This window comes from Colletotrichum gloeosporioides (assembly GCF_011800055.1).
Source record: "Colletotrichum gloeosporioides strain Lc1 chromosome Unknown consensus_50, whole genome shotgun sequence".
NCBI classification, from domain to species: domain Eukaryota; kingdom Fungi; phylum Ascomycota; class Sordariomycetes; order Glomerellales; family Glomerellaceae; genus Colletotrichum; species Colletotrichum gloeosporioides.
In genome coordinates this window covers 905,154-922,623 of record NW_025544695.1, presented here as the reverse complement: position 1 = coordinate 922,623, position 17,470 = coordinate 905,154, and the positions used below count along the sequence as shown (strand labels likewise).

Sequence of the window (17,470 nt, the reverse complement as noted above, 5' to 3'; positions counted from 1 at the left end):
GACAGAATTGGACAGGAACAAGCAAGACATGCTGTGTTGACGCAGTACTGGAAGTATTGTCTGTAGATGAAAGAGACAGTCCACCACTACGAATAACCTTGCCGAAGGATTCGTCAATAAATGCGCTGTGGGAGGCTCCATACATTGACGTGCTGCGGTCAAATTCTTACCCGTTCAACAAAGGTTGTCATCAAGGACTTCATTTCACAGCTATGCCCTGACCAACACCTTTTATCGATTTCTTCATCTTGCTTTCTTTTCATGCATGATTATTTTCTATCATGGTCAGAGCAAGCCACGTCCTCACAACGACTTGCCGCCCCCCTTCAAAATCACCAACCAACCACAATCACAACTCCTTCATCACCTCACTCACTGCCTTCTTGGCCATCTTCCTCGCCTGCTCCACAGGCATCCCCGCGCTCATATCCCTGACAGCCTGCAACTTGCGCATCATCCCCTCCAGCTTCTCAATCTCCTCGGCATCAAGCCGCTCCTCCTCCTCATCGGCCGCCGCCTTCGCCGCCTCCCTTTTCGTTGCATCCTTTGAGCCCTCACCATCCTTCTTCTTATCACCGTCCTTGCCCTCGTCCTCATCATCGACTTGCTGCTGCTCCTGCTCCAGGTTCCAGATCGCCTTCTTCAGCCCCTCGAAATCAGCCCGGTCGAAACCAAAATCGAGGCTCTCCGGGTCGAAGTCGAACTCGTCCCCGTCGTCTCCGTCAGCGAGTGGTCTAGGTTTGCGCGGCAGGCCCGCCATCTCCGCCTCGACCTCCTCAAGGTCAGAGTCGACGTCCGGCCCGGCGTCGGCAGCCCAGTCGTTTGATTCCAGCGCCTCGAGGACTCGTGGGATGCCCATTTTTTCTGGGGGGCTTGGTTAGCCTTTGGCTTCCTGACAGAGTATCGACCTTGATGAAGAATGAGTGGGTGGAAGGAGGGGAAAACAAAACAAACCTCCAAACTCGTTCCGCCCGTCATCCTTCTTGCCCCCGCGCACCTGCACAAACTCCAGCCCCCACTCGGCGCACAGCTCCTCCCACTCCTCCGCGTCGCCCTCGCCGACGCCGATGCCCAGCCCGACGCCGTCCCATGCCCACCCGCCGAGCCCTTCGCGCACGACCTTGCCGACTTCCGAGATGAGCGCGCGGGTCTCGTCCGCGGTGGGCGGCGGCGGCGCTGCTACTGTTGGCGGCGGTGATGATGATGATGGTGGTGCTGCTGTTGTCGTGGAAGAAGGCGGCGACGGCAGGGCGAAGACGACGGCCAACCCGCCCAGAACGGAGAGGACCTCCTTCGCCTCGGGGGACAGGAATGAGGCGGACCACTCGGCGGGCGAGGTGATGAGGTCCAGCCAGATGGGCACCTGGGCGGTGTAGTAGCTCGTCTTGATGTCGAGGAGATGCGTGGTGCCGGCCAGGGAGGTTGAGGCAGGTTCCGGGACGGCGCCAGTGAGGTCTGCGAAGCGTATTAGCTAGCCGTTGTGTGACATAGTTCTGGCGTCCGAGAGTGTGTATCGTGAAGCTCATATATGCCAGCTCTCTCTTGAGCGCATGGCGGGGTGATCAGATAAGCCGTTTTCGGACGATGTTGCGCACCTTTGATTACCCTGCTGAGATGCTGCGTCGACTCGGCCAGCGAGACGGCCAGCACTCGGCGCGGATTCGAGACTTCCGCCATGTTTCTATGAGCTTGGTGAATTGACGTGGAATGGAATGCAGCGTTGAGAGGTTGAATGTGACAGTTTGGGGCCCAAAGTATCGGGACGGGGGTCCCAGCTTACCTAAACGCCGGAGGACGGGCCCTTCGCTAAGCGGGTGGGTGCGGGGCGCCGAGCGGATGCTACGGACCCTGAAAACGCTCCAGTGTGTAAGACCACCACCTCAGGGACGGGAGGTGCGGGCATCGTTTCTTTCACCATCTCACACATTGGACATCTGCTCTGCAATGACACGTTGCACTGGTACTGCAAAAGTGAGAAGTGGTATCAATTTTGTGTTGACGAGGTGAGGTGCGTGCGAATACTCTGCTAACAACTGTTTTTTATGGCCTCGCTACCCATGCAGAACGGGGTATTCTGAAGAAAGAATCGGAAACGATCATGATAACGTGCAGTCTGGGAATCGTCATAATGCAAAATGAAACGCCCTCCGAACCATCCAACCATGCACGCACCAAGGAAACAAGCCAAGCCAAGCGAAACCAATCCAAGCTGAGATGAGAAGACCCGGAACCCAAAAGAAAAGCAGTACACAGGAAAAACGCCTAGCAATCACCGCCCCAGCCAAAGTGACGGTTCACAACGTTCATCGCGCTCACGCCAGCTCTCACGATGCCCCTGGTTCTCTCATCGTCCATGCCCGCGAGGACATCCTCGAAGCTGGTATCCTGGCGGCCCTCGGCATCCCTGAGGTCCCGCTGGTCCAGCTCGCCCTGGCGCCGCTCCATCACGGCACGGTGGATGGCCCTGGCCCACATGTTGTACCACTGGTCCTCGGACACGGTGATGTATTCCCTCCCGACGACGCGGCCGGTCTGCGGGTCCCGCTTGCGCCGAGAGAAGGGCCACTCCGCCTCGACGACCTCGAAGCGCTTGGTGCGGAAGAAGAGGTACGGCCAGGCAAAGACCCACAGGAAGGTAAGGTAGAAGAGCCAGCGCACCCAGCTGGAGAAGCGCCAGCGGTTGACGCGGCAGGTGTTGTAGACGTCGACGCGCTCGTCGCGGACGGGGAAGCTGACGTCGATGCGGCCGCGGTAGTGGGTGGAGCGGACGAGATCCTCGAGGCGGCCCTTGAGGCGCTCGTCGTCGTCGAAGCCGGTGACGGTGCGGGAGAGGGTGAAGGTCTTCAGGCCGGCGTGGGAGGCGCAGTAGCGGTGGCACCACTCGCGCAGGGTCGGGGGCTTGCTGCCCTCGACGACGCCGCCGGCGGAGGAGGAGCCGCCGAAGCCCGGGGCGCGGGTTGGGAAGACGGTGCCGCGGCGGACCTTTGAGAAGTTGTCTGCGGTGCGCAGGTCGCGCCAGGACTGGCGGGCGGAAATATCGCGGTAGAGGAAGGGGGTGAGGTCGAGGTGAAGGTCGAAGTCGACGACGGTCTTGGACTCGGTCTTGTTTTCCGACTTGTGGACGGTGCTGGAGTGGGTGCCGCGGACGCGGACGTAGGGGCGCGGAGGGAGCTGGGCGAGGGAGGTGATGAAGGATTCGAGGTAGGCGGGGTCTGTGTCGAGACGCTTGGAGATGTGGATCTCGTTGCCGGTTGCGGGATCTCTGCGGAAGAGATTCGGGGCGGCGTGTTCGTCTGCGAGCAGGAGGGAGGGAATCGGGGGCTCGGCGGCAGGGTCGTCGGTGTAGGAAGGCGGCAGGTCCAGGGCGGCGCTTGAAGATGCGGCGGCCGGGTTATCGAAGTAGGGGTCGTTTGTGTGGAGGGAGTATGCGTCGTTGGGCTGGTCGAGGCGGAGGGGCGGCGGGTTGTTGGACTTGGCGTCTTCGGGGGCTGCTTTGGAAGGGGGCAGCTCCGGGGAGAAGGCGCCTGGCATGGACATTTTGGAAATGTTGGTGTTGTTGCGGGTAGAGTGCCTGGCCGACTGCAAGGTGCGGAGAAGAGATCGGTGAGTGGAGGTGAGGATTAAAGACGTGGAGAACACTGAATATTCCCTGTCACTGTCTTGGAGGGTTGAGGGAGAGGAGGAGTCGATCCCGCAAAGATGGAAGTCGACGGCGGTAGAGAGAACCGACGATGAATCAACACGAAGACGAAAAAATCAAACGAAAGACGGTGCTGAGTGAGGGGATGAAGGAGAGGGATGGATGGGGTGATGCCGCAGGCAGCGAAAGGGCAGGTAGACAAGGTATGGACTTTCCGGGTCGCTATTTTGGCTTTGCCGTCGCTCTGAAGTCTGGGCAAGGTTCCAGGCCCGGAATCTGCATCCACGTCTTGGCCACCAGACCCTGAAGTGACCAACGAAAACAACAACACCTCACACTCAAGTTCCCTTACTACGCTGCATCCAGGTACCCTTACTGCCTACACGAATCAACGGCCAACAGTTTCGGTTTGCGGCGCAGCAGCACCCACCTGGTGTTGCGGAGGACCCTAACAACCTCACGGCCAGCTCACACACACAGATTTTATTGTTTTTCTTCCCTTTGCTCCTCCTGGTGCCTGAAAGTACGCAGTAGACAGGGCCAGAGAGACAATCAAAAAAATATTTGGTGCGGAGAGACGATTGAGCGCCACAGATTGGCCACTGGCCACTCACCACGGGCCTCTCTTCTCCTCTCCTCCTCTGCAAGGCGACGTGGACGCCAAGTTCTGGCCAGTCAGGTGTCGGATGGCGGTCATTCTGCATTGTCACTGGCGGCGCCCCCGCCATCTCCACACGGAACATCCAACCGGGCGCTGGCCACTCAGCCACTCGTTGCAGGACCTCGTCCCACTGTTGAGACGTCGCTCGTGCCACCTACTCAATGCGATGAACCTGGCAACATACTGGCACCTGCACGTGTACATATATCTGCCTGTCCCTTTCCCCCCTTCCATGCCAGACAACCTATTTTCAAAGACGCGGTGAAGAGCCAGCCTTTCTTCGGATCAAGCCGAGGGAAGGGAGCATGTTGCAGTGCTGAACGTTCCTCCCGGCCCGAAATTATGTTGTGATGCGAGTCCGCTGCGGCTGAATGGGCTTCGTCAGCGATGCCGCGCCCCCTTTCTTAGCTGGCTAAATGAGCGGCGCCATGTGGGTGTGGCGCTTTTCGTTTGCTTAGTTGACTTTTGATTGTTTCTTCATGCTGGAAAAAAGTCTATTCCCAGCCAAGACTGACATGACATGGTGTTCTGATGACCGCTCCTGCCGTTTTGATCTCAACTGTCGAGAACTTTGCCCACCATCCACCAAGGTGCTCAAGACTAATCTTGTTGATGCCAGCCTTTTCGTCTAGAAATATCTGGGATTGGACATGAGGGCGAGAACAAAATGCACTGTTGCCTGCAGCTGGCCGGCAAGGCTTACGTATGAGATGAGCAGGTTGGCGGAAACATTTCATCATTTGGCAGGCATGACCGCGGCAAGATCTGGGAATGGAACTGGGGGAAGGGCCATCTGAAGCCAAGTCTCTTGTTCGGCGGACACGGCGAGACGAGCTAAGACGTTGATAGACCAGTATTCATCCAGCAGAACTGCGAAGAGGCAACTGTACTAGCTCTAACTCAACCCTCGCGACGACCCCAATCCAGATAATCGTACGCATATCTATTCGTCAGCTAGCTTGAGTCTGTGGTCGTTCTTTAAACACCTCGCTCAGCTCGCCTGTGTCTTGATACCATTTACTCAGTCTTGGACCCATGCAAGAAGTTGTGGTGCCATCACACGATGTTAAACCACGATGTGAACTCAAAGCCGCCGCTGTCACCGTCGCTATGTGCCCACATCGCCCATCACAAAAGAATACTACAGGTACGCCTGAGAAAAGGCTGAAATTGGCGACCCTGCCTGCATTCAGATCTGCGGCTACCGGTACATGTTACGAATGCATCACTCTTACGGCTTCGAGCAAACGCGTTGTAGCGGAAGAACTGAGTCAATGAGCAAGTATTGTGTGTTTGAAAGAACCTGAAGTCAGCCGAACACGCCTATGTATACTATGCTCACCACTGCAAATGCACATGAGGATCTCGTCACGGGATTTTGATCAAAATGTAGCAATTTGCATGCGTTTTCTAGCCCCTTCACAGCATCTATTCCGTTCAGTTCAGCAACCTTTACCGCAATGTACAAACTCCTCGTCCTCATTGTATAAAGATAGGTGCATCGGTTCACGGATGATGGTTCAGGAGCAATCTAGTCTTTCAAAGTCCCGGGCGTGTTTGCTGGCTGTATGTGCCATCGAGCAAGTGGAAATGCATCCCATTTTCCTCCTCCAGATGCGAGGCCAATGGTGTCGTCGTGCGCTCAATGGCAGCTGAATCCGAGCATAATAAAATCCAGTATTAGTCGTGAATACGCCTCTGACCATGGAGGCCGTAGGTGAAGGAAGAAAACCTGCGTAGTACTGCAGCGTTGGAAGCATGCTAATACATTAGGTTTCTAAGTTTGATTCGAAGGTCATTTTCTCTGCCAAGATGGAGACACTTCGATGACGATTTGGCCATTTCTCCTGCTGAGAGGGAAATGACGAAGTAGCTCCATATAATCAAATATGATTGCAAAATATTCTACTTGAGACCCAGCTCTCAACGATGTCAGTCGGGAGCGCTGAGAGAATAAGGCGTCGATGAGGAGAGCATATAATAGCATACACCGGGAGATTTTGAATATTAGGCAAAACAACAATAGAACGCACAGCCCATGAAATGTTTTGTTGAGCCAGTGACCACGGTACTGGAACAAACCAAACTGCATTGCTTGGATCTTATCTCGTTCATTGCCTCCTCGAATTGTCTGTCTCCCCGTCCATCATTCGTACTCGTATATAGGGCATATAACATGACCAGCATAGCCGTACAGGACAAGCGGCAGTCATTTTGCCATTCTGATTGACCCTTATCGGCGCCGGCCGCAAAGCTCAGGCCGCGAACTCTAGTTGGACTGACGCGCGGGTGCCTTTGGCTGAGCGACATTGGCTGTGGAAGTATGTGACAATGCACAACGATGCCATTTGAAAATCCTTCGCTCTGCTGCTTGAATCTAGTCATCCACCGAGTATGAATGGGTCCCATGTTTGAGGTGAAGAGCTGGTCTTTTTTTCCAGGCCAATGGGGTGTTTCCTCAAGCGGTCGTTGGCCAATCCTGATGAAGATTCATGAAATGATCACCAATGTGTCGTAAGCTACACGCTCGGGGCATGTTTGGCATCTGGTCTTCGTTTGACTTGTCGAGATATAGCAACACGTGGGAATATCATGAGAAAGATGAAGGAAGACGATGTCTATGGGGCCAAGCAAAAGCACACAATGAGGCTCAGCGTGACCGGTCAAGATGTCATAGTTTCCAAGACGGCACGTCAACTGTCCGGTAACAGATCTAATGCGTCAAAATGCGGGGTTTAATACATAATTCCGTTCGTCGTGGCGGACACGCATAGTGCATACTACAGTCTTTGTAGAAACATTCCACCACCACCCCAACGATAGACTACACCTCCGTTCCGGTTTCTGAGGCTCTTCTGACTGCTCTTTGGTTGCTGCACCTAAAAGAGTAGTTATACAAGAGCTAAGTGAGAGCGCCAGCAACGAAATTCCTTCAGGAAAAAACACGAAATGTGCTCTTCTGGAACTGTTTTCTATTGGTGAAAATAATCGAAGCTGCATGAAGCTTTAGTATCCTATTCAGAAGTTAGACACAGGCAGTGCTAATATCCACAGCGTTTCTGATTCCTTGTCTTATTCTCATTGCTCCTCACCTGTTCCAGATTATTGCCAAAGATGCATGGGTTATATGAGATAAACATCGTAACTCAAGAGACAGGAGTGTATCTGCAGTGAGACGGAGAGAAGCCTCGCTCGCAACTCTCCATGGCACGATTAGTTCGACCCCGGTGGACACTGTGTGTTCCGTTAGCCCATGTTTTCGGCGGAGAGACCTCTTCCTTATATGCGTGGTCAATGATAGAAGTTTGAAAATAAATAGAGACAGCACAGAATGTAGTGCATATAGTATAGAGCAGATACTGCCGGCTACATTGCCGATATTGCTGGTCGACATCCGTACTGGAGGCGTCGCGTCGTGCTTAGGAAGAGCTGCTTATGATCATTCCCTGGCGCCGGCCGTCGAGACTAGTGAGTGTATAAAAGCAAGGTGATACATCTTTGAAAATACTCTGCCCGAATCGTCCTGTTTCATCGTATTCTTTTTCGAGAAAATGATAGATCCTTAGGTGAAGAGTTGCCTCTTGTGGGCCTTTCGAAACCGCGTCGTCGACTGCGCTTCTCTCAATGGCTGCGGTAATGTGATGAGCAGAGATCGCGGCTGGATAAGATGACGAAACACACGAATACAAAAGAAATCACGAGGAAGATCAACAACAGAAATGGACTTGGATGTCGTCTTGGTGCGTGATGTATTAGACGTCGAAATCGCAGGCGTGAACTCTAGGACACACTTAGGCGATGGAAAACTTGCCAACCGGGTATAGTTCCTCTGGACGTACCGACGCTGAAGGTTTCGACTTGTTGAACCCTTAGAAAATGGAAACCAAGTTCTACTTATTGCTGAACTGAACTTCTTTCCCAGATCATGCGGCGCAAACCTCTTACATAGCTCGACCTCTAGCTCAACAACTACCGTAACCTTTGGCCAGGCGACGAGGCAGCCGCCATGAAAGGACCGTGAACGGCCCTGAACGACACATACTTGTATATGACTCTAGATTGCTTTGGATATGTCTCTAAATGTCACGCAATGGTACATGCGATCCAGCTGCCGGATACACTGCATAAGCAATCTACTCCATGCGGCCTTCTCATCCAGGTCGAACCAACACCGCGCCCGCCATCACTATATCCCCTCGTTCACACTCGGTATCGATAGTTGTGTATTCCTGAGATATATAAAACAAGAGAAGAGCCGTTGAAAGCAGAGCCATACCTCAAGGGATCAGGTAGACTTGAACATCGCAAGCACTCGCCCAAAGACCATAGACCGTATTTGAAAGCATTTAAAAACCATTACTGCAGTGACCACATTGATGATTAAAAGAATTAGATATCTTTTCTCTTTATAAGTCAGTCAAGACATACTTCTGCCCGTCAGCCAATTATTCAAGGACACGCTACCACGCATCTCGCGTTCATCTAGTCTCACACACCAACCTCCCTGCTCTCAAAGCCCAGAGTCCACACAGCTCAGGACATAAATAGCACAGGGCCGTCAAACATACAGAAAACTCAACAGCCACAGAATTGAACTTGCGTCCGGGTATTCCAAGACGCGACGTCAACCACCTCTGAGTCACCACATCCCAAGACTGAGCCCTCAACTCCGCCACGTACCATCAGCCATCTCGCATCCGTAACATCCATACCTCCGTCGTCCCCTCTCAGAAATTATTCATGAGTATACTTCAAACTCAGAGCCACGCAATCGTCCAGGAGGTTATTCGTGCAGAAAAAGCACCGCAACCACCGCCAGAAAATGGGAGCTCTTACACCGCCTCCAGATCCTGGAAAACAAAGTCTACCACCAACTCGATTACGATCACATTGGCAGGTTTCTGCCTGGTGAAGGAAAAGCTTCTTCTTATATACTCACGGTAGGCCAGCTAGACGTGTGAGCCCAGGAACGCTGAACGAGTAAAGCGACGCTGGACTAGCTTGATCACAACACAGCTAACACCCAGCATTTGCGTCGTCGGTGTGAATCTTCATAAACAGGATAACAAGTCACCAGACGCAATTATGAGATTGCAGATGAATGAACAAAGAGAATATTGTATCTACCGAACCTAAACTATCCTTTACCTATTAAAACACAACGCTGGCGATAGCTGAGAATACCAACCCCTGGCTCAACGCTAAGACATAATACACAAGGCCAAGTCGTCCAGGTCAGGCTCCTATCCTCCGCCAGCCTTCCTGGCCTCCTCGTCGGCCTTTGCCTTTTCCTCAGCTTTTCGCTTGTCCTCTTCCTCGGACGTCTTTGCTTCCTCGTCAGACGCCTTCTTCTTGGCGTCCTCTTCCGCTTTTCTCTTCGCCTCCTCATCTGCCTCCTGTGCCTTCTTGGCATCTTGCTCCGCTCTCTCTCTGGCTTGGGCTTCAGCCTCAGCCTTCTTCTTGGCCTCTTCCTCGGCCTTTTGCTTAGCCTCCTCATCGGCCTTGGCCTTGGCCTCTTCGGTAATCTTCTGGGCTTCATCCTCGACGGCCGTCGCCTGGCTGTCACCGATTTCCTCGTCGTCAATGTCGACTAGCCTTCCGGAATCCCACTTCTTCTTGGCGGCCTTGATCAGGATAGATAGCTCTCCACTCATATCGCACATGCCCCGGAAGCTGCCGTTCTCCTTGCGAATCAACTCGTATGGGTGGCCGTACTCGACAACGGCTCCCTTATCCAGAACGAGCACCTTGTCGTAGTCCACGATTGTCTGTAGACGGTGAGCAATGGTGATGATGGTGCTGGTCAGTTCGCGAATCGTTTCCTGAATCTTGGTGTCGGTGGCATAGTCAATGGAGGCCGTTGCCTCGTCCATGACCAGCACATTCGGGCGCTTCAAGAGCGCTCGGGCGAGGCAAAGAAGTTGACGCTGGCCTTGAGACAAGTTGGAGCCAGACTCCGAGACAGTCGACGATAGGCTGAGGAAGACGTTCTTGTTCGTAGGTGCGATGGAAGAAGCAGGGCTCGAGTTTGTCTCGCCCTGGATGAGGCCGAGGTTGGGCGTAGCTGGCAACATCGACGAGGCAGAGGGTGTCGTAGGTCTAGTCGTCGACTCGTTAGGTCCGATGAGCTGAACCTTGCGGAGGGCCTCGAAAATTTGCTCATCCGTGTACGCGTCAAAGGGGTCGAGGTTGCTGCGGATAGTGCCCATAAAGAGCGTAGGATCCTGGGGGACGATGGTAATAGACTCTCTCAAGTCGCGAAGTCCAATCAGTCCGATGTCAATGTCGTCGATCAAGATCTTGCCCTCATCGGCCTCCAAAGCTCTGAAGATGGCCAGGGCTAGCGAACTCTTGCCAGCTCCCGTTCTACCAACAATGCCGACCTTCTCCTTGGGGTTGATCTTGAAGCTGAGGTTTCTAAGGACAGGGTCAAGATCCTGGCGGTAACGCGTAGAGTAGTTGATGAATTCGACAGATCCCTGGCTGGGCCAGTTCTCAGGGGGGCGGTTCTTCTCCACAATGGGCTCGGCCTCTTGCTCAACATCCAGGTACTCCTTGATGCGCTCCACTGAGTTCATGTTCTGTTCATTGATGGCATAAAGGCGAATGAGCCACAGGACGTTCTCCGTGAATCCAATGGCGTAGCTGAGAGAAATACCGGCAAGTCCAGGCTCGATGGTGCCAAGGCTGAAAATGATGAAGACTCCAGCAAAGAAAGACACCATGTCTCCAAGAACATCAGTTCTGAAAGCAAGCCATCGGTTAGCAGCCCAGAGGTAGATGAAAGGACGCGCCTGCACATTGATCTTTGTCAGGTTCTCGCGGATGAAACGGCGCTCATCGCCATAGGCACGAATAGTGGTCATTCCCGACAAGGTCTCGCCAAATTGCTGGAATAGAGGGCTTCGCTGGACGGATTCCAGACGCTTCAAGTCTCTAGAAGCTCGGAGATAGAACGAGCCAACAAACCAGTAAGCAGCGGTGATGAAGACACCAGCGATGAGGAAGCCAGGGGTGATGACAGTGATCAGGACGACAGTGACTAGAATTCCAAGAGCACATCCGAAGACGCCGATAGCGATCGGAGCGACTTCTTGATCGACTGCCTCAAGGTCCTTGCTGAAACGGTTCATGAGCTGGCCCAAGGGAGTAACATCGAAGAACTTGAACTTGGCCCTCGAGACGCGGGAGATAAGATCGTTGTGAATCTTCTTAGAGGCCGTCAAAGAACCGTAGAAGACCCAGATATCTCTGATGAAGGCTGTGGCCGAGCCTGCGACACCGATAATGGCAAGAATGGTCAGGTAATAAGTAACGTTGACGTCGGAATTGTCGGTAGTGGAGAACGACGAGCTGATTCTCTCCCCAATATTGGCGATGGAGGCGAAGTAAGTGGGAGACAACGACTGAGAGCTGTAACTGTGAGATGAAGTCGAGAATGTCATGGACTGCTCTTCCGTCTGAAGATACTGCTTGGCCCACTCCCGCACCCACCAACTAGTTGCAACACCTGAAAGCTGCTGGAGACCAAATACGCTAAGGGCAACGATCCAGAACCACCAAGGGCCCATGGATGACAAGTACAACTGGATGACAGGCCACTTGACGGAGCCCTCCGCCTTGTGTTCCTCCATAGCATCCTTCGTCTCCTTCTTCTTCTTGTCGTTCTTCTTGGATCGGGCATCGGTGGTGTTCTCGTCGCCTGGGTTGACGACGGTTTCGGAACCATCCTCGCCGACGCTAGACGGTACACGGGATGGAATGCGTGAGACTGTGGCGGAGTTGATGGCGGCCTTCTGGATCTCCTCTCCGAGCTTACCGGAGGCGATGAGTTCGCCCGATGGACCTTGGGCACCAATTCTGCCATTTTCGATAGTAACGATGTAGTGGGATGAGGGAGCGCACAATGTAAGGTTGTGCGTGACGAGAATGCAGGTTCGGTTGGCCATGAGAGGACCTTTGATAGCATTGTTGAAAATCCATTGCGCGGTATGGGAATCCACGGCGCTGAGGCAATCGTCCAAAAGAATGTGCCGAGAGTTGGAGTAGATGGCGCGGGCAAGAGAGATACGCTGCTTCTGGCCACCAGAAAGAGTAATGCCCTTCTCACCAACCAGAGTCTCATCGCCGTTATCGAGAATCTCCAGGTCACGCTCCAGGGCGCAAGCGACAATGACGTCTCGGTATCTCTTCTCATCGTAAGGTGCAGCGAAAAGAATATTCTCCTTGATGTTGGCGTTCACAAGCCAAGCAGCTTGGGCGACATAAGCAACCGTATCCGCCAAGTGGGTTTCGGGATCAGCGCGGACTTCCTCACGGCTGCGACCACCAGGGCAGTACACCTTGCCATCCACCAGAGTCATTTCTCCCAGCAAAGCCATGAGCATAGATGTCTTTCCAGAACCTGTGGGTCCAGCAATGATGTTGAGCTTTCCGATGCGGAAGTCAACGTCCATATCCATGAGACGGAAAGCGAGGGATCCATCGTCCGCGACAACGTCCTTGCCACCCCAGATGAAAGTTGCCTTGCGGAAGCCGATAACCTTGTTGCCGTTCTCGTCCACATTGTCCTCGCCAAGTTGCTCGTATTTCTCCGTCTCCTCCTCGGTGAGGAACTCCTCGACACGGTCCAAAGAGACCTTGGTTTCCTGAACGTGAGCAAACATGTCTCCCATTTGATCGAGAGGAACACGCAGAAGCATGAAAAGCGAGATGGCAGTAAAGGCCACGGAGGGGTAAAGGGGCTTCTTCTCGACGAGAGTGTACATCAGGAAAGAGAAGAAGGTGATGAGAACAGGCACGGAGTTCCAAACGGCAACCGCGAAAGACCAGATGATGTAGCGGGATCGGAGAGCCTTCAACTCCGCAGCACGCTTCTCGTCCACGATTCGGCCAAACTTAGCCTCCCATGCGAAGTACTTGATAATGCGGATGTTTTGGAGGACTTCGTTGGTCACATTGATTCTCTTGTCGGTAGCTCCCAAGATCTTCTTCGACGTGTTGGCAAAGCCTCGGGCGAAGCTGTAGTTGATGGGCAAGAGCAAAGCCATGACAACGAGACCGGGGATGGCGCTGAGACCCATAACTTGCCAGAGCAGAACAATTGCAATGACCAGCTGAGTAGGAGCGGATGCGCAGATGAAGTGGAGGTAAGCGGTGACTTCAGAGATCTTGAAGCTGTCCACAGACATCAGGTTGATGATGGTGCCCAGGTTAGCCTGCTCGTCGTCCTTCTTCTCAGCGTCCTTTGCGGCACCGTTGGCGGACTCGGCGTCGCTGGCCTTCTTAAAACCCAACTTGGACTTGACCTTTGCGAAGAAGCCCTTCTTCTCGGAACCAGAAGGCTTCTTCATGCCGAGTTCTTTATCTTTGCCTGCGGCGGCCTTGCGACGAAGGGCCTTGGCATAGATTTCACCAACCATGATGGCACGAATGCGAATGCAAATCTTGCGACCAATCCACAGAGCCATGCCGTCGGCGAACGATCTCACAATGTCGAGAACGGGCAGCAGGATCACGTACAGCCACAGGACGTTGATCGGAGCTCCTTCGGGACGCTCCACATACTCTAGGATGGCCTTGAGCAACATCGTTGGGGCGAAAGTAAAGATACCAGCCAGGACTGCCAAGGCGAATTGGCTCAGAAGCTCGGCCTTGAAGTACTTGATCAAGTGCCATGACAGGGCCCCGGTCCTCTTGAGTGTTCTGTAGTCCGCCAATACGGCTGCAGCCTTCTCCTTGGGAATGAGGTTCCAGACACTCTTCATCTCAAGAGTCTCCTTGTACCCGCGCAGGATCAGGGGGTCGAACCAGGAGAAGGTAGCCAAGGAAAAGAGGGAGGCCAAAGGCTCGCGAGAAGGCTCAATTCCATCTTCCCACTCCAACAGCACCGTCTTGTTGCCCTTTCTCGTAGTGACAGCAAGGCCAAACAGCAGGGTGGTCAACGCAAACTCGAGAATGACGAGGATCTGCGCGAGCTGAGGAGGCGGGTTGACAATAACAGAGCGGAAGATTGCAACGGTAAACAGCCACTGGAAGAGGTAGATGAAGGCCGTGTGGTTCCAGATGCGAGGCACGCGCCACTTTGTGTTTCCCAAGAAGAGGCGCAGTGTGACAAGGATAGCGACGTAAACCCAGTTGACGAGGCCAACGATGGTGACGATCAAGCCGTGGCCGCCGGCAACAGAACCAGTAACCAACGAAATAATGTGAATGGCAATCAGACCAGCAATCGCAAGCTCCTCCACGACGATGGAGAGGTTCTGACCGTGGGGGCTGTCGGCCTGGACAATGGATCCTTTGGTGGTGGTCTTGACCAGAGCCAAGCGGCCACCACCGTTCATGGTGAGTGCCTCGTCGTCGTCCTCATCGTCGTCGGCGGTCTCCTCGGAAGGAAGCTCGGTATGCGAGTGGTGATGTTCGTCAGAAACCTGTTCGTATCCATGTTTGCGATTCTTGGAAATGCTTCGAAGAGTCTGCACGGCGAGGTGGAGGAATGAAAATCCTATTATAATCAGAGGGAAGAGAATCTTCAGATAGCTGTAACGAGAAGAATGGTTAGTTTATGCATTCTATCAGGCGCAAAAATTGTCGGCGCAAGGGTACCGCAGGCACAGCTGTAGAAGGATTTGGTGCGGTGGTGCATGCGCTTTGATGCGATGCGCTCGCGGTGCGACTGAGAAGGATGCGACGGAACACAAGACAGGGCGGGATCATGACTTACTCCTGCTGGAAACACGGCGTGAGATCATCGATCTGCCATATTGGCCAGCTACACTGAGCAAAGTTGCTCATGTTTGCTGCTGCTGCTGCTAGTACCCCACTCCCGTATGGCGGGGAGAAACGCCTAAAAGCAAGCGATCAATGGTCGAGCTCCGACAGCTTGTGGTGTTGGGGTCAGATAAGCTGAATGGATGGGAAGTGTAACGGCGTCTCGGATCGGTTCGCGGCGGTCCAGTCGAGGGAGCGGTGGCGGGAGCCGACGTCGGACTTTGTTGCAGAGGGAGAGGAGAAGGCGAGGTAGGGCGTATGTTTGTATGTACGTCACCTCATCCGAGAGAGAGAGGATCAAAACCTAGGCGTTGCAGAGGGAGTTTCCGTCGGGTGCACGCTGCTGGGAGGCAGGTGATGTCGGGGGAAGAAACAAAACAAAAAAAGATAAAAAGGAAAGAGAGGGATGGAAGGAGGAAGAGGATGGCACGGCACGTCTTTGCTGCAGAATCCAGAATGAGTTTTGGGGGTGGGGGGAAGGTGTTTAGGTAGCTAACTTCTGGTCCCGTCTGGTCTGGTCTGGCGTCTGGTTAACAACACTCCACGGCACTGACTGACTGACACGGGTAACTGACGACGGTGCCCTGGCCTGTCTGTCCTCCTTCTTCGTCGCTATTTTTTTTTTCTGGGACCCGGTCCTTGCTGGAGCACTCGGGGGCCGAATAATACACATACTGCGTACACACACTGGACACATAGAAAATACGAAGCACACAGTCGCCGGAGCAGCAGCATAACGATCCGCGGCAAGCAGCTCACAGACCTGGGAAACAACAACGGCGAGGTTTCCACCGCCTCATCCACACTACCTGAAGGACGCAGTCTCCACGGATCTTGGCCAGAGCGGAGCCTCCCTCCCTCCAAAGTACCCAGAATGGCGACCCCGGAACCCAGCTTCGGGCCTTGTTCCTCACTGTGAGCTAGACTGTGAGCCGAAGCCATGCCTCTGGAGTCTGGAGTGCTGGACGACGCAGTCGGAATACACGACACAGGCGCAGGCTCCGTCCGGCAAGGTCAGATGCAGTCCGGAGGTCCAGGGTGTACCAAGGCGGCCAGGATCGTGCCCCGCCAGCTGCACCATGATAGCAGCGAGCCGTCCAGTGGGAAGCTTCAATTGCAGCAAGCATGTGCTCGCTAGCAACGCTCTCCTCCTTTTCGCCCTGCTTCAGCGTGCAGCTTTCTTCTCCACCAAGCGTGCCCCGTAAGGGCGCAAAAGGACTGAAGCTACGGTTTTATGTTGGCCTACCTCCCCGCCGGAAGATAACGCGTGCGCGACTGCTTGCTGTTGCTGCTGCTTGCCATGAGGAAGGATACAGATCAATGGATGAGTGATGTGGGTAAATAGCCATGTGAAGTAGCTACCTCAAAACCATCGAGTCACCTGTCGGCCAGCTTCATTTCTCCCAGAAATGAGATGTCGCTGAAGCGTCTTGCGCAAGGCCTCTCTCATTCCACCAACCCAATGATGTAAGGCTCCCCAATCTAAACATCAAGAAAAACCCACCAGCTCCAGCTCCTTTCGGCCCAGAACGCTCAACGCCCATGACGACCGAGCACCTTGTCGGCGAGCTCGGTTTCCTCATCCCCACTGCGACAGGTCTCGGTACGTACCCGATGAGCAACTGAGAGCTCGATCTCTGAGGACCGGGAAGGAGTAAAAAAAAAAGATGATGAAAAATTCCTAAGCAAGAGAAACAAGAGGTACGTATCTGTCTTTTCGCAGGGCTAGACGCCATACCACGCTGGAAATGGCAAGGGCGAAAAGGCGCAACGAGCAAGCGCAACTGTAAGTGCAAGTGCAATTGCAGTTTGTAGCTCCCAGGTTCAAAATCGCAGGCAGGTGCCGGAAGTGAAGGCGCAACGCAGCTGCTCTTGCCTTGCACATGGATGGTTGCTGGAAAGCGCGTCTGCAGGGATCGTGAGCCCACAGCAGCAGCACCTCACTCTCTCGCTCTCTCTTTCACCCGCCAACCACACCTCTGCCAACCCACCTTCCACCCGGATCAATGCATCCTTGAAGCGTTGCTCCCGAGAACCTGGCCCTCTCGCAAGCAAATGCCTGCTTCTCGCCGTCCGACTCACCTCACCGTGTTTTCATGGGCATTAGCAATCGCAGCCCGCAGTGTTTATTGTTGCAGGAAACAGCGGCATAGGCATCACCCGTTCCATCGGCAGCGTCCCTCCTTGCTTTTGCCTTTGGTGAAGAACAGATGGCTTGCCAGCAACTTGCGACACACTTTCCCATGAGATCAGAATGATGTCTCAAGCCAAGCACTGCTCCCAGATGTCTGGGAAGTAATTACACGGCCAAACCTTGCCTCGTCAATCTGACTTCCTGCAAATCTGTCCTTCAACAAACGTCCTTTGGGTGTTTGGCTTGAGGGACCTGCGCCGTCTCC

At 53.9% G+C, this 17,470-nt stretch overlaps 1 protein-coding gene across 1 annotated transcript; it reads right to left on the bottom strand.

Annotated features, from left to right (window-relative positions):
• Positions 1 to 349: 349 nt before the first annotated feature.
• On the bottom strand, positions 350 to 15,095 carry GCG54_00000768 (ATP-dependent bile acid permease; the record flags this gene model as incomplete). Its single annotated transcript, XM_045400900.1, has 6 exons — positions 350 to 864; positions 955 to 1,455; positions 1,596 to 1,667; positions 2,274 to 3,571; positions 9,624 to 14,840; positions 15,025 to 15,095. 6 exons carry the CDS (start codon positions 15,093 to 15,095, stop codon positions 350 to 352), a joined length of 7,674 nt encoding a protein of 2,557 aa, XP_045263573.1.
• Positions 15,096 to 17,470: the final 2,375 nt, after the last annotated feature.